The sequence below is a fragment of the Canis lupus genome, chromosome 2 (assembly GCF_011100685.1).
Source record: "Canis lupus familiaris isolate Mischka breed German Shepherd chromosome 2, alternate assembly UU_Cfam_GSD_1.0, whole genome shotgun sequence".
NCBI lineage: Eukaryota > Metazoa > Chordata > Mammalia > Carnivora > Canidae > Canis > Canis lupus.
This window is the reverse complement of record NC_049223.1, coordinates 4,517,664-4,543,018: the sequence shown is the minus strand read 5'-3', so window position 1 is coordinate 4,543,018 and position 25,355 is coordinate 4,517,664. Positions and strand designations below refer to the sequence as shown.

Genomic DNA, 25,355 nt, shown 5'->3' with positions numbered 1-25,355 from the left:
ACATAGGCAGAAGGAGAAGCAGGCTCCATGCACCGGGAGCCGACGTGGGATTCGATCCGGGTCTCCAGGATCGCGCCCTGGGCCAAAGGCAGGCGCCAAACCGCTGCGCCACCCAGGGATCCCTGGAAATTATAGTTCTTTGGCTGAGAGTATTCAATAGTTCTCTATTTTAATATAAAACATACTTCTGAGATGAGTAGCTCTATAACTCCTCAGTGTTGTGTGGCGCAGCGCTAGACGAGATGTGCACATATTACTACAACCATATATACAGAAAAAGGCTTTATATTTATACGACGGCCCTACCTTTACAATCCATGCCAAGTTCAATGAGCAACAGGGAACTCTTATAATCAGAGTATTGCAACTTGCAATCCTCTGAAGCTGCTTCAGATGACTGAGTTAAGTCATCAAGATGCTCGTCATCAAGATGCTCCGCAGAATTCACTTGCTTTTTGACCTACAAATAAATAATACTATTTCAAAATGTCATCCAAATATTTATAAAATATACTAAGTGTAGAAAGATGATAAATATCCATCTTTTTATAAAAGCAAAAACATAGGTACTTTTTAAAAGAACTGATTTTTATCAAAAAGACCTTTATCAATAATTGGTGTTTCTGAATAATTTTTTCACAGCAGATGTCTATACAACAAAGGAAAATTTTCATTTTTTCACTATGCGTTTCATAAAGTAATTTTTTTTACCACGGAATAATGTTTCTGATAAATATGAAATATCAAAATAATATAATAAAAATATATCATGAATGAAATAGAATTATAATATAATAAAAATATATCATAAATGAAATAGAATTATATATTTTGTTTGTCTACCTTGTTCTTTTCCTTAGATGTTTTCTTTGCAGGTCTAAAAAGAGGAAGGATTCTTTTCAGGAAAATATTAAATACTTAAAATACAAAGAATATTTAAAGCATATCTAAGCAATATTAATAGCAATATTAACAAAGTATTAAATTTAGATCAAAATTGCAAAAGTAAAGGAAAATCATAATGTTACTTACATTATTTGATAGGGGTAAATATACCACATTTTTTGTTGTCATTTTCAATAAAAACAAGTTTTCACTAAATCAATTTGGAAAGTGCAAACTGTTTTTTTAATGACATAAGCCCTTTTTAAATAATCGTGATATTAGTGTTTTGAAGTTTTACTGTGCAACTACTATGCATTATTTGGGACAGTTTACATATCCTAAAGGGTTTTAGGCCTTACACAAACCGTATGAAGTAGGCAATTATACTGGGTAGCTTTTCACAGGACAAATGAGGCACAGAAATTCTAAGGAACCTCCCCAAGCCCATACACCTGTAGGAGCAGACCACCCAGAACTCAAGTCCAGGAAATGTCCCTTCCAAACATGTGTTTTAAAATATGTGGTAAAAGTAAGTTAATATTCTTAAGTAATGTGGATACATTGAATCTATAGTATTATTCCATTTCTAGCTATAATTATTCTAGAAATAATTTCTGATCTTACATACATTTTAATTTTTTATTTTTTTAAAAGATTTTATTTATTTATTCCTTCACTAGAGAGACACAGCAGAGAGAGACAGGCAGAGACATACAGAGGGAGAAACAGGCTCCCCCACAAGGAGCCTGGTGTCGGACCCCAGGATCACGCCCTGAGCCCAAGGCAAGACACTCAACTGCTGTGCGACCCCGGCATCCCACACACATTTTTAATTAAAACACTTCATACCTAGGCAGTATTGAAAATCTACTTTCAATAAACTAAAGATTTAATTCGTCTAAAGAAGTTCATTAATGGGCATTCCTTTACTCATTCAAATGTTCATTCATGGATTCAACAATTACTCATGAAGCACACAATATGTGTCAATGACGCTGCTGGTACAGTAACCGTGGCTCTTGTAATTTAGAACTTTATAATCCAAAAGTAATAATCTATGATAGATGAATAGTTTTTCAATTGTAAATAAACATATTGTAAATAAACAAAACCATTCCCCTTTCCCCAGAACGTAAACAAATATTAACTTAATATAATCAGATACTCCAAAGCCCCTCACAAAATCATAGCTATTCATGATACTGTCAAAGGTACTGAATACCTTCAAACCTATCAAGAAATGATTAGTTCTATTCAGAATCGCCTATGTGTCTGTATATTTACTATTTTATATATATATATTTTTTTTTCAATCGATGAAGGATAGTATCTGAATATTCAATTATATGAGAATACTGCACGATGGAACTGATTCTAAATAAACAACCTCTTACCACAAAACTCATATCCTGATCTGGGATCGAGTTCTGCTTTGGGCTCCCCACAGGGAACCTGCTTCTCCCTCTGCCTATGTCTCTGCCTCTCTCTCTGTCTCTCACAAATAAATACATGAAATCTTAAAAAAAAAAAGTCACTCCTCCTCATCCTAACCTATCAAGTGGTGTTTTTGATATACTTGAGTATTTCTTCCCTCAGCCTGTACGACACTATATTACAGTGTTTTACTTATATAATAATCATAGTTAACGTTCCTTCAGAGGGAAATAAAGAATTTATGGGATTTTACCTTCTTTCATCCTAATCCATTTCACTTAGACTGTTGTCATTACTCACTCGTAGTAGACTACCAGTTAGGGAATCGGCCTCCTCAAAGCCTGGTGTAATCACAGATGCTTTTGATGCCCACTTTACATTTTTATCTTTATTTCCATGATAGACAAACCAGGATCATTACTTAAAACAAAAATCCAATTAAAATATCCATTAGAAAGCCAATATTTTCTAATAATTTTACTGGTAAGGAATAAAAATATTTTTTTGTAAACATCTGTTACCCATCTGAATTCATTTATTAATTCATAGAACAGTATGAAGTGCAACCATATGCAAGGAAATACACATATACAATTATGATACAATGTCATTTGTGGGGACAAAACTGCCTGTGTAGGACCTGTGGAATCAAGTGCCATTCACCAAGGCACGGGGGAAAAGTCTCATCTGCCCATGCATCGGGTAACAGGCATACGCACTACACACCCAGCTGTGGATCCGGCAAAAGCCCATAAATTGGCGCCACCCTCACCCTCACAGCCACCATCTGGGAGCCCCTGGAAAACACTTAGATAATCACCCATGGGGGTAGAGAGTCTTCGTGGAAAACCAGCTTTCCTGTAGAGAAGTTCTAGCACATCACCAGAGCAAAACAATCAGGTTTGGACACATGGGAGCGGTAGTCATTAAAGACTGGAGGAGGTGACTGCTACTTCAAAGGCAAAGACAGCAATGCAAAAGGATATGACAAAATCAAGGAAATATGACACCAACAAAGGATTACAATAATCTTCCTGTAATCAATCTCAGACACGTGGAGATCTGTAATTTATCCAAGAAAGATTTCAAAATCTCAGTCTTAAGGAAATTCAAGGAGCTACCAGAAAACACAAAAAGCCAATTCAGGGGTGCCTGGGTGGGTCAGGCAATTAAGTGTCTGACGCTTGATTTCATCTCAGGGTCATGAGATTGAGCCCTGCATCAGGCTTACACTCAGCACAGTGTCCCTCTCCCTCTGCTATTCCCCCCTAGCTCACACACTTTCTCTCGCTAAAATAAATGAATAAAATCTTTAAAAAACAGTTAATTCAATAAAATGAGGAATACACTACATAAACAAAATGAGAAGTTTAATGAATAGCTGGAAGGGCTTAGTCAGTTTAAGTGTCTGACTTGGTTTTGGCTCAGGTCATGATCTCAAGGTCGTGGAATCACCCCCAGGTCTGCTTGAGATCCTCTCTCCATCTCTTTCTCTCTCTCCCCACTTGCTCGCTCTTTCTTTCTTTCTTTCTTTCTTTCTTTCTCTCTCTCTCTCTCTCTCTCTCTCTCTCTAATAAATACATTTTTAAAAATAATTTTAAAGGGACAAAGAAAAAGAAAATGTTTTGGTAACTTGTGCATACTTTTAGCCTAGTATCTAATCCTAATACAAAAAGCTGATTTACCAACAGAAAATTATATTTTTTTTCATGGACTAAATACATGCAAGAAAATATTATGAGCATATAGCTATGTAAATTTACAAAAAGACTGAATTTTTCCATAGGAGATTATCAATACTGAAAAAAAAAAAAACAAAACCAGCAATTACTGTTTTAAAACTGCCATACAGATAACTCTTCTAGTTAAATTAAACATCCAAAAAAGATGGATCTTCCTGAAAGCAATTATTAAACAATTCTTCTCGACCCAAATTTCAGAAGTAAATCTGTAATTATGGATACGAAATAGCTTTCATTTTGAAAACAGTTAATAGAAGCAACTTTTAAATAGAAAACAACTGGTTAAAGACACCTCAAAGTTATGTTGGCGGGGGAATGCTAACATGCAGCCATGGTAACGAGAACCCATCAGAACCAGTTTTAAATGTTTGTAATGATCAATGCCATCTGTCCTCACTCACTAGCCAACCAATGTCAGCTTCTCCCTCATGAAGTATAGCCAATGTGGGACAAAATCACTCCAATACGCATGCCTTGAGTGCCAACCAATCAACAGTCTTACCCAAATTACCATGGTGCTTCAGATGATGACAAACCACTTAATTCTCTGAAAAGTCTCCCAAGTCTTAAACTCCACTTTTCCTGAAACTGTATATAGAAAGTGAAGACTACTCTGTCAGAAAAGACTGTAAGTGGCCAGCATAGCTCCCTCTTATTAGTCAGCAGTAAATTCCGACTTCACCTTTATATTTCAGATATTGAGGGCTCATATCCTCTGGCAAAAATGTTTAAAGTCCTATAATAATTTACCACCACATTTCATTTTCCTTAATGAAACATAAATGAAGTTTGCTCTTCCTTTGTTCCATTCTACTATAATTAAAACTAACATAAATACCAGTAAAAGAATAAGTAGCAAGTAACCACAAGATTAGGCCCAAGTAATCCACAAAATGCAGATAACGGACAGGTTAAATTGTCAGAATGGATCCATGCCAGCCGTTCTTTCTGTTTAAGTGAGAATTGGTATTATGTTAAAAACAATACACACGGTTTAGTTAAACTCCATTCACTCAACAAACATTTATTGAATAGCACTATATATGCTAGAATGTTCTCTAAGCACTGAGGACACGGCCATGAACAGAAAAAACCCTACTCACGAGGATAGTAAACATAGTAACAATAAACTACCTAGGCAAACTACACAGTATGAGAGGAGAAAAACTAAAGCAGAGAAATCAAATTTCAATGTGTTGTAGCAAAAGGGGTGGTCGAAATACTAGTCAGGATAAACCAAGAAGGGCCTTGCTGAGAAAGTGACCTTGAAGCAAAAACCAGGGAGAAAAAGAGGGAGCAAGGAGTAAGCCATGAGGATACCTGAGAGAAAAGCACTCCACAGAGAGTTTATAGCAAGTACAGAGGTATGCCTGAAGTGTTTATAATGAGGGTGGGGGGTAAGAATAGTGAGAAATTCAAGTGTGGCTGAACAGAAGGAAAGGGATAGAAAGTAGTTCAAATCAGAGAGACAGAGGGAGGAAAGGATAGGGAGGGACCCGAGATGAACAAGTCACATAAGGCCTTGTAGCTATTAGAAAGAACTTGAGTGAATGGGAGGCCATTAGGTTTTGAGCAGAGGAGGACATAATCTGACTTATGTTTTAATAGATCCACTGTGTTTAGAATTAATGGAAAGTGAATTTTCGAAGATTATATAATATGAAGTCACTATTGAAAAATTTGATGTGGTGCATGTTGAAATATATGCTCTTTAAAATGGAAGAATAAGGGGCGCCTGGTTAGCTCAGTCGGTAAAGCGTCTGCCTTCGGCTCAGATCATGACCCTGGAGTCCCGGGATCAGCCCCACTTCAGGCTCCCCGCTTCTCCCTCTGCCTCTGCCGCTCCCTGCACTCACACACTCTCTCTCTCAAATAAATAATCTTAAAAACATTTTTAAAGGAAAAATAATAGCCTGTATGCAAAGTGCCTGAAAAAGAAGATTCACTGCATTAACAACCTCTTGGTTTATAGCATAGGGATCAAATGTTTATACAGAATATGGGACAAGTTGCCATGTGAAATCTCTTCGTAGTAATATTCAGATCAATTTGAGAGTCCAACATTTGAGCACTCGTGCATTGGGAACCAAAACCAAAAACCTAATAATTAGCAGTTTTGTTGGTAATAAGGTAGAGTGCCAGTGTAGCAGGTAACTTCCTTTTGCAACTCAGCAGATATTAAAAGTATTCTAAAGTTATTGTAAGACATCAAACCAAACACTTTAAATATACTTTGGGGGATCCCTGGGTGGCTTGGCAGTTTAGCGCCTGCCTCCAGCCCAGGGTGTGATCCTGGAGTCCCGGGATCGAGTCCCACATCAGGCTCCCTGCATGGAGCCTGCTTCTCCCTCTGCCTGTGTCTCTGCCTGCCTCTCTCTCTCTCTGTCTCTCATGAATAAATAAAAATAAAAATTAAAAATTTTAAATTTGTTAAACAATCAAAACCCTGCAGACCTAAATTCATTTTCTCAGATAGTTACATGCTGCATTATTTTATAGGTGTGAAAACTTACTTCCTTATGGATGGAGAGTTAGACTCCCTCCAAGTTTTTGATAGATAATCTTAACATATATATGTAACATGTTTAAGTATTCTTAATATATCTGTCAAATTTTATAAATATAATAATATATAATAAATGTTCTTAGAATATGTGTGTCTAAGTGTTGACACAAGTCATGTTTTCCTATAGGATCTACTCCTGGCAATGAAGCCGTTGGGATATAGGGACAGCATATGTGAAATATGAAATGCACTGCTACATCACTCTTCAGAAAGGATTTGTCAATTTTCTTCCTCTCTCTCTCTTTTAAAGATTTTTATTTATTTATTCAGGAGACACAGAGTGAGGCAGAGACATGGGCAGATGGAGAAGCAGGCTCCTCATGGGAAGCCTGATGCAGGACTCGATCCCACGACCCCGAGATCACAACCTGAGCCAAAGGCAGACGTTCAACCACTTAGCCACTCAGGTGCAACGGATCTGACAATTTTCACCTAACAGTGTATGAGAATGACTTTTTCCTTACATTTGCTAACCTAGGTTATTTTTTTTTTTTAGTTAAATATTTATCACTATGCCTGCAAAACAATTTGATACCTTAAGGTCTTTGCCTTTTTCTGTTTAGCACCCTGGGTGGAATATCTCTACTAAAAATATAAAATGTGTTAAACATGAACATTAGTTCCAAACAGAATTTGTTTTATAGAAAAATAATAATTATCTACTGTTTAAATATTGCTATAGGCTTACCTATCAGAATCTTCATTCTGCGTAGTAGGAAACAGGTGGTTATCAGTTTCTCCAGTCTTTCTTTGTTGAATTAGTCCAGCAGCAGGAGCAGCAGCAGCAGCAACAGCAAGAGCAGTACCAAGAACAGGAGCAGCAGCAGCAGCAGCAGCATATATGTTTTCTGCTCCTTCCATTTTATTACTCGTGTGCTGCTTCCTTTCTTTTCCAGTCTTGAATGGAAATTTGATAGTTACAACTTCATTCATTAAAAAGAACTTTTTTCATTAATTGTATCATTTGACTCTTTAATGTAATTTTAATCAATAAAACTATCTTGCACTTAACTTTATCATTACATGTAATTGCAATTTTTGGAAATTCTGCTTCATTTCTGTTGGAATAGAACAACATAATTTTCCAGAATTCCAAAAAGGACTTTCTTAATTTTGTGTTCATATCTACACTTTGCCACCTAACATTCCCAACTTCTCCCCATCTGACCAGCAGATATAAAGAAATAAAAAGACACAAAAATCTGTCCTCTTCCGTCTTTACCATCTGGATTTTGCTTACACCGACAGATTCAAAGGATGTGACATTGTGATGCTCCAGGAACAAAGACGAAGCTTTCCATTTCTGCACTGAGCTATTCTTTCCCCAACTGCCTTTTATAATTCTTTTTTCATTTGGATCCCAGGGCTATCAAAAAAGTCACAGTGTTCATTAAAATATGTGAACCAAAGTTCACCACAACATAAAAGGAGCAAAACTGATATTAGTGTAGAATTTTGGGAAATGAGTAATGCTCCCCAAATTTCACATTCCATAACCATAAAATTTTATAGCTAGAGGGTATAAAAGTAATTATCAACTTTAATCCCATTTTCTATTGATAATGGGAATAAAACCAAAAAAGGTTACATGATTTGTCCAAAGTTCCTAAAGTGGCATTACCTAGCATCAAAGAGATGATACAATTCCTTGATGCTGAATCAAATAAATGACCCAACAAGTTTATTAATCAGCAGTGTGACTTTGGCACAGTAATTTAATACCTTAATTGGGGATGAGGCGCTTAGCTAATTTTTATTTTAATGGAGGATATCTCTAGATTTTGTTTATTTTTCACCTCAAACATCAGTTTTCTCCCTTAGAGTCAAATACTGAAGGTTTGCTGAAAATCTATGCTACCTACATGATAAAAGTCGTATGTGTCAAAATATATCATACTTTATTAAACAAAATGTAAAGGTTTGATTCAACAAAAACACCTGAGAATGATGATTAAACAAACACATATATGTGTATACACACACACACACACACGTGGTCACCTGGGTGGCTCAGTCAGTTAAACATCTGCCTTTGGCTCAGGTCATGATCCCCGGGATCTGGGATCAAGACCCGTGCATCAGGCTTCCTGCTCCACCAGGAGCGTGCTTCTCCCTTTCCCTCCTACACCTGCTCCCGTTTGTGTTCTCTCTCTCGGTGTCAAATAAAATCTAAAAAAAAAAATTTTTTTTTTTTTTTTAATGTAGAGGAGATGCCTGAGTGGCACAGTTAGTTGGGCCTCCAGCTCTTGATTGCAGTTCAGGTCATGATCTCCTGGTCATGGGATTGAGCTCCGCTTCAGGCTCCACGCTCACTGGGGAGTTTGCTTCTCTCCCTTTCTCTCTCCCTCTACCCCCTTCACCCTGCTCACACACTCAAATAAATAAGTAAATAAATAAGTAAATAAATAAATAAATCCTAAAAGAAAAAAAGGAGTCTGTTTTTAAAAACATGGGAGAAAAAAACTGGTGATAATGCAAATATTTGTTCTCAAAAAGTGGTCGTGTTGGAATTTGAAGTTCCAAGAGTTTGAGGAAAGCAGAGAAGACTACACATACTGAAGCAATAAACAGAAGCAATAAATAGATTGGTTTAGATGAAATATTTGTTTATATCCCTTCCCTTAGTTATTGCTTCTTTTCCATGGTATGTATTCATTTATTTTAAAGATTTTATTTATTTATTCATCAGGGACACACACACAGAGAAGCAGAGACACAGGCAGAGGGGGAAGCAGACTCCATGCAGGGAACCCTGATGTGGGACTCAATCCCAGATCCCGGGATCATACCCTGAGCCAAAGGCAGACACTCAACAGGTGAGCCACCCACCCAGGCATCCCAACTTCTTTTCCATTTTATTGTTTATAGAAGTGCAACTTATATTTAAGCCAATAGATAAAAATCCTAGATATTATGATATATTTTTTAAAGATCTATGTATTTTAGAGAACAAGACTGATAGCATGAGAGAGGCACAGCGGGAGAGAGAAACTCAAGCAGACTCCATGCTGAGCACAGAGCCTGACGTGGGGCTCCTCTTCACAACCCTGACATCACAACCCAAGCCAAAAACAAGACTAGGACTCTCAACTGACCGTGCCCCCCAGGCACCCCAAGATAATCGCATTTTTAAAGCAATTTTCTCTACGGTTACTCTGGTTCATGAGGTCACAGGGTGCATAGCGAAAAGAGCTTCCCAGTTCACACGCCACTTGGGAAACTGAAAAGAAACTTAAGGAACACAAATCTTATGTTTTCCTGCATTCCTATCATTTAGATAGCAGAAATAATATTATTTCTGAACACAATTATATATTCAGATGACCCCATTTTATACATGAGCTTTTTTCTTAAGCGGAAAATCAAAATGGCTCAGATAATTGACAAAGACAAAAAAATCAAAAGAGCAGCAGCAAAGTGAATCTCTCTACCTCTTTTTGAAGTTCAACTTTCTCTTTTTCCAAAGCCAGGAGTTCTACTTGTAACATGCCTTTCTCATTCTTAAACCTTTGCAGATTTTGCATATCTTGCTGTAATTCTTCTTTTTGATATACTTTTGATGTTCTGAAAGGACGTGGTGAAGAACTCACATTTTCTAATGCAGGTTCCGTAGTTTTATAGTTATTAGTACTGTCATTATCTGCATCTAATGGCTTCTGGAAAGAGTCTTGTATTGGTTTTGTTTTCTTGTAAGTGTTTGTAATAGCAGAAGTATCATGCCTTTTCTTCTGAATCATTTGTTTCGCCACATTGGAGTGGGCAAGCCGCAAATCAAAAAGGCTTTCTGGGTCACTATACGGAGGGATATATCCAGTGTCTAATTTACTATTGGTGGTATTTTGGTTCAAACTTTTGGCCATCTGCATGTCAAACTCTTGGTCTTCTTTCACTTCAAATGTAACTAGTGGGTTCCTTAGTTTTTTATTTTCTGGATCGCTATCAAGACTCTCATTTTTGTTAAAAACATGCTCACCTGGTTTGTTATCATTTTCATGGGAAGAGAGCTTAGAAGATGACTGGCAAGCATAGTCTGGGGACCCAGAGTATGAATGAGAGAGAATAGCATTTTCGAGACTAGGCTCTTTTTGTTCAGGAAAGGCCTGAGGTACTACAGAGACAGACACTCCCAATTCATCTTTTTCCTCACAATCAAGTGTAACTTTTGTCACATTAGGAGGTATTTCCTTTACGTCTGCTTCTTTAGAATTACCACGTAGTTGTTCTAACTTAGGATGAGTAATAATTTGGTACTTTTCACAAGTTTTACCAATCTTCTGCTTTAACTCTCTGCTCATGCGTTTCACATTATTTTTCCAATCTAATTTGCCTTGTTTCATCTGTATCTCCTCATACTTCTTGTGCACACGAGGATGTTCTGAATGTACAGATCTATCACCGTGTCTATCACATTCCATATTCATTTCTGGTTCTCGAGCCATATTTTGCAGTTGCACAAGTGGAATGTTAATTTGCTTGGTTTGGCTTTCAGATGTCTTTTCAGCCAGGATACATGTTTGTAAAATAACTTTATCCTTAGGTAATCAAATACGGACAAAGAAAAATAGAAAATAATTAAAATTTAGTTATTAGCTGTTCCTAAGTCACTGGATTATAACTAAGAAGTGAGGACAGAAGAAAAGCATAAATCCATTCACTTATATTTTGTCAGGTTTTTCTTAACTAAACAATTCAATACAGTTACATCTACCAAAAAATGAATCAGATGATTTTTAATGTTACAAACTTAAAAACACTTTATTCCCTTGTATCTTAAAGAGTGAGCCCCGACAATGCATTTCAGGAGTTTTTACAAGTTTGAAACCTAGATAATAGGCAAACTATATTTTTGGGGGGCAAATATCAATTAACATCAAAGAAAAATAAATTCCTATATTTTAATTTAAATTATATACTATGATAGTGTTAGACATCGCTATAGATTATCTGCTTGTATCCAGCTCTAATATATGGTAATGTCCACTGAGAGTGGATAAGAAAAATATTAATAATATGGATTTCCTGTGCTGAAATAACTGAAAGAGTTATTGTTTATAATCCAACTACAAAGGTCCCATCCTGGAAGGTGTGATTCTACATAGGCGATCGTGCTGATTTCACGACCCCATTCTCTCAAGTCAACTACACAGAGATCACAAAGCAGAATAAATCTTTAATCTTGGCATTTGTAACTGGAAATAGAGAACTAGACACTTTGAACCACTGAGAATAATCACTCCTTGTACATGAGTCTAAGTCAGTAGTCATCATTGTTATACTGCTCATAATTTCAACTGCTTAAACATGACTCAATATTTGATGCTACCTTCTTTATCATGTAAAGAAGTTACAAAAATAGAAGAAGCAAAGAATATTTAGAATTATTTTTGTCTCAAAAGATTTTTTTTGCCTAAATTCCAAGGATGAAGTTTAGCTAAACTTAGTTACTAAAAATCATAGCATTTTAAGTTTTGTAACTCGTAAAATTTTATAAAAACTAAATATTAAATTATACTCTATTGACTTCAATATATCCACTCAAAGAGTTTCACTTGAAACATGTAATATTAGAAAAGCAGGGAAAACAATATAAAATCAGAAATTTAAATTTAAAGCTTTACATACCTGGGGGTGGTTATTTTCACTTTTATCAGGCCTTTCTTGCTCTTGCTTTTGCTGTGATGCCACTTCTAAGTCTGGTTCTGATGACAAATCTATATATTTAGTTAAAATGGACTACTTAGAATGGTTAGATAAAAGCTATTACCTCTATAAAAATAGAAAATATCATTTATCACTGAAGAGTTTAAATTCATCTTTAGCTGAATATTTAAGAAATACTTCTAATTATCTAAAATTTCAACAAACCATTTGAGAAATACTAAACGTCACCAGGTTAAAGGCACACAAACATCTCCAAGATTCATTCACAAATTCATCCACTAACATCCATGAACAAAACAATCAGAAACAAAAGTTTAAAATCCAGTAGAAACATATAAAATCACAAGAGATTATTCTCGACTTTGTAACAGTACCTCTTAAACAACACCTGAAGCTTCAACCACAACCGTTATTCATCATTTCCAAAATTATTAGTACTTTTCATGTCTTTATCAGTGTATATCCTCTGGGATACACTGGACATACATCCTATGGGTATATGTGCCCAATAAGTAAACGTTTCTGAAATTATTTTCCTCTACTACTTGACAAATTTCCTTGCATCTTTTAGGACTCAGACTGCTGTGTAAAGTCATCCTTGATTATGGCTATCCTTTCTCAGATAAAAATGCATCTCTTTCTTTGGGGTTACCTTAATACCTTACAGCTTTTTCTAGTGCACCTTCACCACCTGAACTGTAAACTACTTCTTTATGTGTCTAGTTCTTTTGCTCCTACACTGTAGGGGACAATCTCGATGAGAGAGAGAGAGAATCTTGAGCGGGCTCCACCCCCAGTGCTGAGCTCCACCCGGGGCTCCATCTCACAAGTCTGAGATATGACTGGAACTGAAATCAAGAGTTGGACACTCAACCGAATGAACCGCCCAGGCATCCCTGTAGGGGACAATCTCTTAAATCATCTTTCAGTCTTCATGTTACTTAGTACTTATAAAAGTAAAGTCTTTATGTTACTTAGTACTACTTACTGAGTTCCCACTAAGTGATAGGGGACCGGGTTTAAAGAAGCACGTAGATGTAAGGTGTCAGGAATAGCTTTCCTAGACATAATGCCTAAACTGAGACTGCAACAGTGACGTCAGACAGATTCAAAGGGATTAGAGGGCAGAAAATGGGGAGACCATGCAAGGCTGTAGTAAGACAAGGGAGAGAAGCACACAACAGGGTAAATATTTGTCTAAAATAGAGAGATTACAGAGGAAGACATCACTAGCAGTTCAGGATACCAGAGATAAGGGCAGACGGTATAAAGGGCTAAAGATGAAGACTTAGGCAGAAGTCAAGATTATGAAAGCTTTGTATGTAATTTTAAGATGCCTGGACATAAATATGTTTTCAACAGTGGTTCACGGTCGTATATGCATTTGAGACAGATCACTCTAAAAACTGTGGGGAGGGATGAGTGTGAGGGGTACTGTGATCAAAGACAGGAGATGAATTAGAAAGTGTAATGCAAAACAAAGATGATACACACCTGAACTGACAGAATGGTTCCAGAAATATTCAGAATATAAAATCATCAGGGCTCAGTACAGAATAAATCTGTATTAAGTGAATCAACAACAATCTTGGCATAAGGGAAAAGAGATATATTTTACATGAACTGTTTTATGTTGCTTGCATGTATTTTGTAATCGTTTTTGTTTCACATTTTCCTGTGGTACAGGAGCCTATAGGCGTTTTCTTTTTAAAGTCCTGTTTCTTGGATCTACCAAGCTCACAAAGAAGTAACAGCAAACAAATCACTTGTATAGATCAATACACTTGGATTTACAGCCTATACTCACTACTCCTGGAGATAACTGAAAATCTTTAGAAAATGAGTTAATTCTAGAAGAAAGAAAATAACAAAACTACAGGGGTGAAAAAATATTATACGATATGTTAGTACAGACGTGATCATATGACTGATAAAGGACACTGGATTAACTGATACATTAAGTAGAACACATGTTAGATGTGGTTAATCAACTGAAAATCTTAGTAGAATTAGAACTGACTTTCCATATATTCTTTTTAAATGATATTTGATACTTAAAACCAATATTCCTTGGGAACTCTTTACTCATTTAAAATAATAAAACAGCACCTGGGTTGTTCAGCCAGTTAAGTATCCAACTCTTGATTTCAGCTTGGGTCATGATCTCAGGGTTGTGAGAGACTGAGTCCCGCAGTGGGCTCCGTGCTGAGTGTGGATCCTGCTTGGGATTCTCTTTCTCCTTCTGCCCATCCCTCCCTCCTTACTTTCTGACACTCTCTAAAAAAGTAAAATAAAAATAATCAAACAAGGAGATGGACTATGCCTACACAGCTGAGAAGAGGACACTATGTAGTAAATTCTCAATGATTCCAATTACTGCTGGGAAAGTCAACTCCAAAATAAAGTCATAGCGAATATAGGAAATATCTTAATATTCTGTTTGGGAAGGTGCTTTTGTTTGTTACAGTGAATATAGTGTGACCAATACTTATGAATTTAGAGCTATAAAAATAAAGCTAAGAAACTACGTCGTGAGTAAACAATCTTTACATCTCTACCTAGTTTTCCCAACTGGTCCCCAAATTCTAAATCTAATCCCGCTACCCACTCTCAAGTGAAAGCTGAATACGAGCCTAAAAGAAATTATTTCCTCCTAATTCTCTTTCTTATTTATATGTGGCTTTGGTTAGAGGAAGAATGCAAAAATGTCTTGCTGAAAGATGCTCTGTTTGGTGGTAGGTTGCATGAAAGGAGTAAACACAAAGTAAATTTTACCACAAAATTATTTTTGAAAAATCAGAACTATGGTGAAATCATGAGGACACTGAACTCTCTCTGATTCTTTACCTTTTTTGCTCTGTTTTCTAGTAGCAGTGATTCACACAGGCCATGGAGCATAGAATTCTCTAACTGAAACATAGCTCCAATATTAATATTTTATCTATTAAGGTCATCTGTCCAAATTCTGTGGATGCTGACTCATTTTTGATCATTGGTTGTGATACAAATGGGCATTTATTATCAACTTTCAAATCCCCAGTTCTTTGACAAGTCTCATTACTGAGGGACAAACTAGAATCACAATCAGAAAAATCTGAAAACAAAGTTTCCTTTATTAGAATGTAAACAACAATACAAACTTAACAAATCTGTACAAATTCTTTTGTTAGAGAAACAGCCACAAGGCCTGCTCTTCTCCCAGACACACTACTTACTACTCATTCGTAGCTAATTATATTTTATATGTCCTATACTTGGCATTCACACAGATGAATTTAACTCTCTCTCATTTTCTTTTTTATTCTCTGTTATTACACAGTTTAATTCACTCACCAAGCTCTATTACATATTCTATATTCCATAAAAGCTCTGTCCATTAATAATTAAGAGTCTTCAAGGTCTGAATGTTTTTAGTAACAAAACTGATGTCTAATCATTTATTTTATGTTTAAATATGCATTTTGTGTTCTAAAGACGTGAGATTTAAAAAACTTGTGATGAATGGTACTACTTTAATAATAATGAGATGGTCTCTCCTCAATGCACCAACATCCTCAGAATTTAATTTTTGGACAAATATCATATTTATATGAGAAATCAAAGACTTGGGTAATATAATCCTTTCCATGTAAAAACAAAATAAGTCTCAGTCCACACTGAGATCCAAAAACAGAAACAGAAAATGCCATGAAACAGCCATGAAACAGAAAATGAATATATAACAAAACTATTGTCCCTTTGTAAACAAGATTGGTCTGATTTAAACCTTTTAAGACAAGGGAAACAAAAAAGCAAGAAATGCAGAAATGAAACTTTAATGCCCATTTCATCACAAGGGCCCCTTTATCATTTTGCATCCATGAACCCTGTACATGGTTTAAATCAGTTCTCCCATGTCATCTGAGAATCCCCAGAGTCCCAAGATCCATCGATTCACAAAATCCAAGAGGTGAAAACTATCTTCACAAGCATACTAAATGCTATTTGACATTTCCACTCTCATTTCCTTATTAAGTGTACAATAAAGTTTTCTAAAGATAAAATGTGTGATAGCATTGCAACTCGCATGATCAGTGGATCACAGCTCTAATGGCTAACAACATGAGATTGTGTATCCTTGTGTTTTAAATGTTTTAATTTCTAAGATTGTAAATATCAACAGATATAACCCACTTAAGCAGACGTTCTTTGGAATGCTCAATAATTTTTAAATAGTAGAAAAGAACCCTAGGCCGAAAAGGTTCAGAATTACTTTTTTAAAAGATTGTGTCTACCAAATATTAAGATACAACTAATTCCGTCCCACATTTCTAATAATCAAAGTCACCACACACACACACACAATCAGAACAAGTGTTTGGCTTAAAATGATCAATATAACAACACAAAGATGAAATGAAGTTTTAACTTCATTTAACACAACTGACATGTTAGCAAGTGAAGCTTTACTCTGGGTAAAAGTCAGAATTCAAATAAGTATGGTGAACACCAGAAAAATCTTAGAGTCTAATAATTAACTTCTGGGAACCCCTTAGAAGTAAAGGAATTCCAAACCAGGGACATTAGGATTTCAAAACTTAAAAGTAGAAACTTGAACTAAAGCTTACATTTTTAAAATCTCTTTTTCTTATGCTTGTAAATATCTTTTGTTCAAACGTGGATATCAGCAATGACATCTACCTTATTTATGTCACATCCTTCGATTAAATTTGTCTCACATACACACACACACACACACACACACACACAAAGAAGAATTTGGTATAAGAAGACGATGGGCATTTCAACAGTTTAGTGCACATCTTTCCACAGGTATATTTGTACTGTAAAATTTACCTGATCTGGGTGTTTGTTTATCACTCGTTGCGACTGCTTCATTAGGAACAGAATCTTTCACTTTAGTGGTAGACTGGATGGGTATTGAAACAATATGATTAAAACAATGTGCATTTCATACAATCTGTAGTTAAAAATTCAAAATAAAAATACAAAAGCTTTACCTTCCAGTGAAGAAGATCTTTTCCAGGAGAATCTAAAACACAAAAGGGACATGTAGTTAATTATACGTAAATATGAAAGCCAACTATACATTCATGCAGTTAGGATTAAGCTGAATCCTCATGCTTGGCTTTGAAAGTGATTACATTAGGCTTTGGTCTTGATTCTAGAGACAGGAAGGTGGATTAAGACAGCAACAAGACAGAAATAGGAACCCATTATAAATACTATAAAAAATAGAAATATATGTTCAACATAATATGCAGTTAGGATTCCAAAAGTAAGATGATGTTTCAAATGAAATAACTAAAACAGAAATCACTAAACGTTGCACATATACCAACGTGAACATGCTGATTGATGGGGGAGAAAAGCAATCTTTAATCAGAGGAACAAATGAGGACTCTGAGAGGATAAACGTGAAAGCTGAAGGCAACAGCACATCCTGATTGCAGTACAGCAGAATCATCGATACCATTCTACTACAAGTATTTACCATGTTCTTCAATTTGTCCCATAATTTAGGCAGTACGCAGTTATGATGAATGCATAATTTATTGAATGCGTAATTTATTTGTCACCAAAAACAGTGTTATGAATTGATCAGCCTGGATATACTTGTAGGATAATAGTCAATAAAAGTATTCGTTTTTGTCTATACCCACGTGGGCCACTGGTATGCCTACATTTCTTGTATCCTCTAGTTTAGCCATGTTAAAGTTTCTTGACCCATGCACGCAAGAAGGTATATAAAACACATCTAAGAAATAATGTATAATAAGCTTTCAATATGGAACCATGACTATCAAACTGAAAAAAAAATCAATTTAATTGCCACCGAATTTTTAGATACTAAAAATCTTTTGTATTTCAAAATCAGTGTCATATTTATTGATAGTAACAATTTTAACATTTAAGGAATGGACCCTATGATTTCTTTATTTTCCAAAATTAGTTTGATTTGGTAGACTATGTCAGTCTTGAAAAGGTTTCTTTGAAACAGTTATCATCCCCCAAAATGAGCTATCTGAAAAAGAGAACACCCATGCTTCCATATTCAAATTAGTCTCATTTGAATAATGAATATTGAAGCAACATATATCTTTGAGGTCCAATAGATTTGAGGAAGATGAATGGTGGCTATGTTTTATCCCAAGTCTAGCACTCCATTTGCTCTCAGTATTCTTTGTGGAGCAGCTGTGATCTAATCTGTTTCAGTAGAAATAAACTCAAGGTATCTAAAAAGTGAGTTCTCGGGCAGCCCCGGTGGACCAAGGGTTGGTGCCACCATCGGCCCAGGGTGTGATGCTGGAGACCCAGGATCCAGCCCCACGTTGGGATCCCTGTATGGAGCCTGCTTCTCCCTCTGCCTCTCTCTATGTCTGTCATAAAAAAAAAGTGAATTCTCTAGAGTTTCCTCACCAACTCCAAAATTTCCTAGCTAAGACTTCTTTCATTTTTCCCTCTTTCCCTTCACTATCCCGTCTTCAAAAGTAATTTCTGGGGGCACCTGGGTGGCCCCAGTCAGTTGTGAGTCTAGCTCTTGATTTCAGCTCAGGTCATGATCTCGGTGTCCTGGGATTAAGTCCCATGCTGGGCTCCTCACTCAGCAGGGAGTCTGCTTAAGGACTCTCTCTCCCTCTCCCTTTGCCCCCTCCCTGCTCACTCACTCTCTAACATAAATAAATAAATCTTTTTAAAAAGTAATTCATGATCTATGGTCTTGATTTTTTTTTTGCTTTTACAACCGTTTTATGGATTTTCTCCACCACTTCTTTCCTCTTTGTTTAGCAATAGTATCTTACATCTATGCCTTCTATTTCTGTATCTCCTGCTCCCCTCTGGTTATAAACATGTTCAGAAATAAAAACAAAATAATGCTTTTTCTTGACCTTGTTATGTCTTGAACTATCCAACAGCTCTTCCAGATTTCTCTACAGGAAAGTCTATACCCATGCTACTGAGCACATGACCCAAGGACCACAGACACTGGCATCGCCTGAGAGGTCAAAATGCAGATTCCAGACCTGATGTTCAGTGTGCATTTTTAACAAGGTCTCAGGCAATTCCCTACAATTTGAGAAATCCTGGGTCATACTGAACGCTGCCGCTGTATTACTTTACCTTAACCTTCTAGGATCAAGCCTCAAGTTCATCACTATCAATTCTGAAAGTGAAGATGTATTAAAAGTCATAAATGTTCTAACGGACTTTTTATCAGGGCTAAAGCTTCCTTGATCTCCACCTAATTGACCCTGCTCTCTTTTTCCTTCCAATTCTTTTTCATTTTTTGCACGAAATGATACTAACTTATGAAGTACCACCATTTTATATGACATTGAGGTACACATTAATTTATTTAAAAGATGTTTTCATTTATTTGACACAGAGAGCGCGTGCACAAGCAGGCAGAGCAGCAGACAAAGGGAGAGGGAAAAGCAGGCTCCCAGCTCAGCACGGCTCCATCCCAGGTCCCGGGGATCATGGCCCAAGGCAAAAGCAGACCTTCAATTGACTGAGCCACCCAGGCACCCCTAACATACATACATTTATAGCTGACTAGGACATAGCTCTACATAATCAGCTAGGTCAATCCATAATGTCTTCCCAACAGCGAGAAAAACTGTTAAGAGTGGGAAAATTTTGGTATACTACTCTGACAAGTTTTGGTACTGGAAGCTCACCTGATATCCCCACATTTCAAATAATTTGCTCCTCCTTTTATTTTTTTAAAGATTTTATTTATTTATTCATGAGAGACACAGAGAGACAGAGGGAGAGAGAGACAGAGACAGAGAGAGGCAGAGACACAGGCAGAGAGAGAAGCAGGCTCCATGCAGGGAACCTGATGTGGGACTTGATCCCGGGACTCCAGGATCATGTCCTGGGCTGAAGGCAGGCACCAAACCACTGAACTACCCAGGGATACCCTGCTCTTCCTCCTAAAAAAATTCTCTCATTTGACCACCTTCCACTATAAAGCGTTGCTTATATTCCTCCATTTACTCCCTGTACTCTCAGCCATTCTCATCATTCCCTCTTTGCTCTTTTCCAACTATTTCCAGGCATTCCTTAGGTCTTGGAATACCTGGAAATGGAACCAGTAATTTAGCTCCTTTAGCCGTACTCTCAATTTAATCTGCAGCTGACACCTGATAAAATATAGAACTCCCCTCCTTTTCTCATCTTTCTCCTTTCTATGCATGTAATAGGTGATTTTCTTTGGAAATTAGGATACATGAGAATTTCTGTTTTAAATCAACATTCTGTCAAATGACTTTTTATAAAATACAATTCTTACCTTCTACTTGTTCACTGAATATACTTTGCCCTTGTTGATCTGCAGCTCCAGGTAAACAATCAACAGATTTCTTTGGAAGTCTTGCAGAAATACTCTGTTAAAATTAACATCAATAATGAGTTGCATAAAGATTTCCAAATCCTTTTCTAAGAAAATATTCAAATGTTCTACTTTAATCACAATCAGACATACAAATAAGAAAAGCATGTATTGAAAACCAACACATTTAAAAACCTCATCTATGCTATCTCAATTAAGTGCACCTTTTCATCTTCATTTGGCCATTAACTCTAACTGAACATGGAAGGCCAGAGTAAATATTTTCACAGACAAGAAGACTGACTTATAAGTACATTTCAACAAGGAAATAACAAAACACCTAACTCTACTTTGTGTTTTCCACCAGGATAAAAGGACAGTAAAACTATTGAAACAAATTCTTTAATAAGTACATTTGCTATAAATTTAAACTGTTCCTAATGGCAGAAAGTTTTTTAGACTTAAAATAAGATACTTGGCATGATAAGAAACCTCGGAGTACATCATGTTGAGTATAAACAGAACACTGTGGTAGCTGCTGCTTCATTTAGATAAACAAAGGCTTGGAATTTTCATTGGTAGGAAAAAATGGTTGAATGAAATGGCAAAGTAGGAAGAAAAACTTTTCTTGAAATTATGTCTAAATAATATCAAAAGATTTTAGATATAGGTATGAAATGCTTCAAAAAGTATAGTAAGCTTTCAGAAAGGAAGAATAAGAACATTCATTGAGGGCAACCCTGCTGGGACCCCTCTCACTCCTAAGAGCTTTCTCTGTATCTTTACTGAATAAACTTCTTTCATTTTACTCACACACACAAAAAGAACATTTACTGATTAATCACCTAAACGGTACCAGGCATTTGTTTTAGTACACAGTTTCTTTTCTACACACAAAAATAACAATGATTATAACAATGGAGTGGGTCTTCCTGCTTCCTGGTCACTTCTAAGACATTAGAGTAAAAGGAACAGATGTGTTCCATGGTCTCTCTGTCCAGAATGTCCTTCTTCAAGACATTCTTGCGACTGATCCTTCCCACCCGTCACTTGGCAGCTCTGGCACACTCAGAGAGACTTTTTCTCACTACCAAAATTCCACTCCCATTCGCATCCCCATCCTAACTACAAATGCCTCCAATATTCCCTAAACTAACATTTCCATTTTTTTTTACATGAAATGCTTACAGTGACTTATAATGGATCAGAGTTTCCTTATTTTTCTGCTCCTACCACTACAACCTGTACAGCCTGGTCATAGTTAGTATTCAGTAACATAAATGTATTTAAGGTCGAAACACTGAAAATCATCTCACTGAGGGGGTGCCTGGGTGGCTCAGTCAGTTGAGCATCTAAATCTTGATCTCAACTCAGGTCATGGGTCTCAGAGTCGTGAGATCGAACCCCACATTGGACTCTGTGTTGAGCATGAAGCAAAGTTAGGATTCTCTCTCTCCCTCTCCCTCTGCCTCTGCTCCTCCCTGCCCGCTCACATGTGTGTGCGCACTCTCTCTCTCTCTCTAAAACATAATCATCATCCTCATCTCACTGAGAAGGTCTAAGTACCAAATCTTGAAGAATGCAAGGGCTGAGGGTGTTGATGGCCAGACAGTCAAATATCCACAAATGACTTTTGATTCCCCCAAAACTTAGCTACTCATCTCTTATTTCCTACTTTAAGAGCAATTAGACTTAAAAATAGGAAACGTATATATGAAAAACCAAAACATTTCAATAAAAGACTCATATATATGCTCTCTAGATCTAAGCTACTTCTTAACCCTCATTTGGCCACTGAGCATGGAAGGTCAAGTAAATTATAACCTGATGTTGACCTTACCAATAACTGAAAGGCAATGAACAAGCTTTGTATATTATATGTACTATACACTGTATCCTTAAAATATAAAGAAAAGGTTATTAAGAAAATCATAAGGAAGATAAAATATATTAAGAAAATACTTATCGAGAAGCATCTGTAAGTGGACACACAGTTCAAGCCCATCTTTTTTTTTTAATTTTTATTTATTTATGATAGTCACAGAGAGAGAGAGGCAGAGAAATAGGCAGAGGGAGAAGCAGGCTCCATGCACCGGGAGCCCGATGTGGGATTCGATCCCGGGTCTCCAGGATCGCGCCCTGGGCCAAAGGCAGGCGCTAAACCACTGCGCCACCCAGGGATCCCAAGCCCATCTTGCTCAAGGGCCAACTGTACACCTACACAATGTCTCTAATCACAGGCTACTGAAACTTAACATACCCCAAATTACAAATCCACCTGTACACTCTAACTTTCCCATTCTTTTCTTAACACTTGCCATTTTACTGTCCTTCAGAAATCTTCACATTTAAAAACCATGCCCTCTATATTTAGTAAGTCACTCAAATACTGCTGTGATCATTTTTTGTCTCATATTTCTAGAGCATTCTTTACAGCTCACAAAGTGGGTGATCACCTTTGTTACCACATTTGGTCATGACACACACCCAAGGGGTAAGTATTAGTATCATTTTTATGAATGAGGTCACTGACATTCAAACAGGTTAAACAAGTTTTTCTGAGATCCCACAGCAAGTAAGTGACAGAACCAGGATGGTAGCACATCTTTTGACTTCAAATACAGTGCTCACACCATTGTAGAGCAGCTGCCTCTACTAAGACATAGGCCCGTTTTACCTTCTTCCATAGGTGTCACCATAGAATAGGTCATAATTACTTTATACTATGTTACTATAAGTAGGGCAGCCACAAAGATACTCAATGCATGCTATTTTAACTATCCCAAATGTTTTTACCTTTTAAAGTACCACTAAATCATGGGGACCTCGATGGCTGAGTCAGTTCTGGGATCAAGTCCCAAGTCATCAGCCTCCCTGCTGAGGGGGGAGCCTGCTTCTTCCTCTCCCTTTGTCCCTTACCCTGCTCATGCATGTGTACTCTCTCTTAAATAAATAAATAAATAAATAAATAAATAAATAAATAAATAATAAATAAATAAATAAATAAATAAATTCTTTACAAAAATAAATGAACGTACCACTAAACCACATTGTTATTATACTCCCACTGCTCCTTGTAGATCTACCTGACAATCCAAATATAATACTTTTAGGGTGCCTGGATGTCTCCGTTGGTTGAGCATCCAATACTTGGTGTCAACTCAGGTCATGATCTCATGGTCATGGAATCAAGCCCTGTGATGGGCCCTGCACTCAGACTGAAGTCCGCTTCAGATTCTGTCTCCTTCTCCCTCCCACTCACTCTCTCAATAAATAAATACATAAAAGCTTTTAATAAACCTTTACATATATAGTTAATATATAAATTATGATATTATACATTATGCATAATACACAAACTATATATAAATGTGTTATATATAAAATAGAATATGGAAATTATAATATATGATACACATATATGCTAATAAATTTAATGTATAAACATAATATATATGATTTATACTTCTAAAAAACTATAATCCAAACTCTGTCTAGATCACATTAGAAGTTTTGCACATCCATACACACCACAGAATCATACATTTCACCATAGGTTGACCTAGAGTTTTTCTTTAGCTTTTTAGATAACTTTAAAACCCAAACTTGGGATATCTGGGTGGCTCAGTGATTGAGCATCTGTCTTCAGCTCTGGACGTGATCCCAGAGTCCTGGGATTGGGTTCCACGTGGGGCTCCCTGTGTGGATCCTGCTTCTCCCTCTGCCTCTCTGTGTGTCTCTCATGAGTAAATGGATGAAATATAGAAATAAAAAAAGATTCCTTAACACAATTTTTAAAAAGATTTTATTTATTCATGAGAAACACACACACACACACACACAGAGGCAGAGACACAGGCAGAGGGAGAAGCAGGCTCCCCATAGGGACCCCAATGTGGGACTCAATCCCTGGACCCTGGGACTGTGCCCGGAGCAGAAAGCAGATGCTCAACCACTGAGCCACCCAGGCGTCCTGGTTCCTTAACACTTCTAAGCTCAGTTTTCTGCCATACTACCACACACCTTTCACTAAGTTAAGCTTGCAAATTAGCAGAACTCTATTACTATATTTATCACATAATTATCAATTACAGGTAAAAGGTATAAGGAATTTATTTTTATGGGCAAATGCAGACATGATATTTTTTTATTTTTTTATTTTTTTAAAGAATTATTTATTTATTTATCTATGAGAGACACACACACAGAGAGAGGCAGAGACATAGGCAGAGGGAGAGGGAGAAGCAGGCTCCATGCAGGGAGCCTGATGTGGGACTCGATCCCGGGTCTTCAGGATCACACCCCGGGGCTCCAGGCGGCGCTAAACCACTGCACCACTGGGGCTGCCCAGACATGATATTTTAAAATAATAAGAAGACGGTACCTCAGAATCCCAAGGTGAACTATCTTCTCCTCGTCCTAAAGCTGATATCCTATCTGTAAAATATAGTCACAAATACATTAATGAGAACATGTATTACTATGAATTCTAAACACATATACAAGCGCATCCACATTCACAAATATTTCAATAAACCCCCCCCCCAAAAAAAAAAAAAACAAATATTTCAATAAAATAAAAGTAATAGGAGATAAGATTTTCAGAGGGATGAAACATTTTCAGGAAGAAAAAGTTCACAGTAGTTTGCGATACTTAGATAGTAAAAGAAAAATAACTTCGTGAAATGAAGTGGATAACATATTTGGATCTACATACTTTCATATTGTT

The 25,355-nt window shown here is 36.6% G+C and overlaps 1 protein-coding gene across 1 annotated transcript; it reads right to left on the bottom strand.

Annotated features, from left to right (window-relative positions):
* Positions 1-230: 230 nt before the first annotated feature.
* LOC119876045 (coiled-coil domain-containing protein 144B-like) lies at positions 231-25,050 on the bottom strand. The gene is made up of 9 exons (XM_038529728.1): positions 25,011-25,050; positions 20,588-20,681; positions 17,289-17,320; positions 17,125-17,197; positions 12,250-12,338; positions 10,059-11,159; positions 7,316-7,524; positions 844-877; positions 231-460 (listed from the first exon to the last, which is right to left on the bottom strand). Exons 6-9 carry the CDS (start codon positions 11,064-11,066, stop codon positions 290-292), a joined length of 1,422 nt encoding a protein of 473 aa, XP_038385656.1. The 5' UTR covers positions 11,067-11,159; positions 12,250-12,338; positions 17,125-17,197; positions 17,289-17,320; positions 20,588-20,681; positions 25,011-25,050; the 3' UTR covers positions 231-289.
* Between the last annotated feature and the right edge of the window lie 305 nt (positions 25,051-25,355).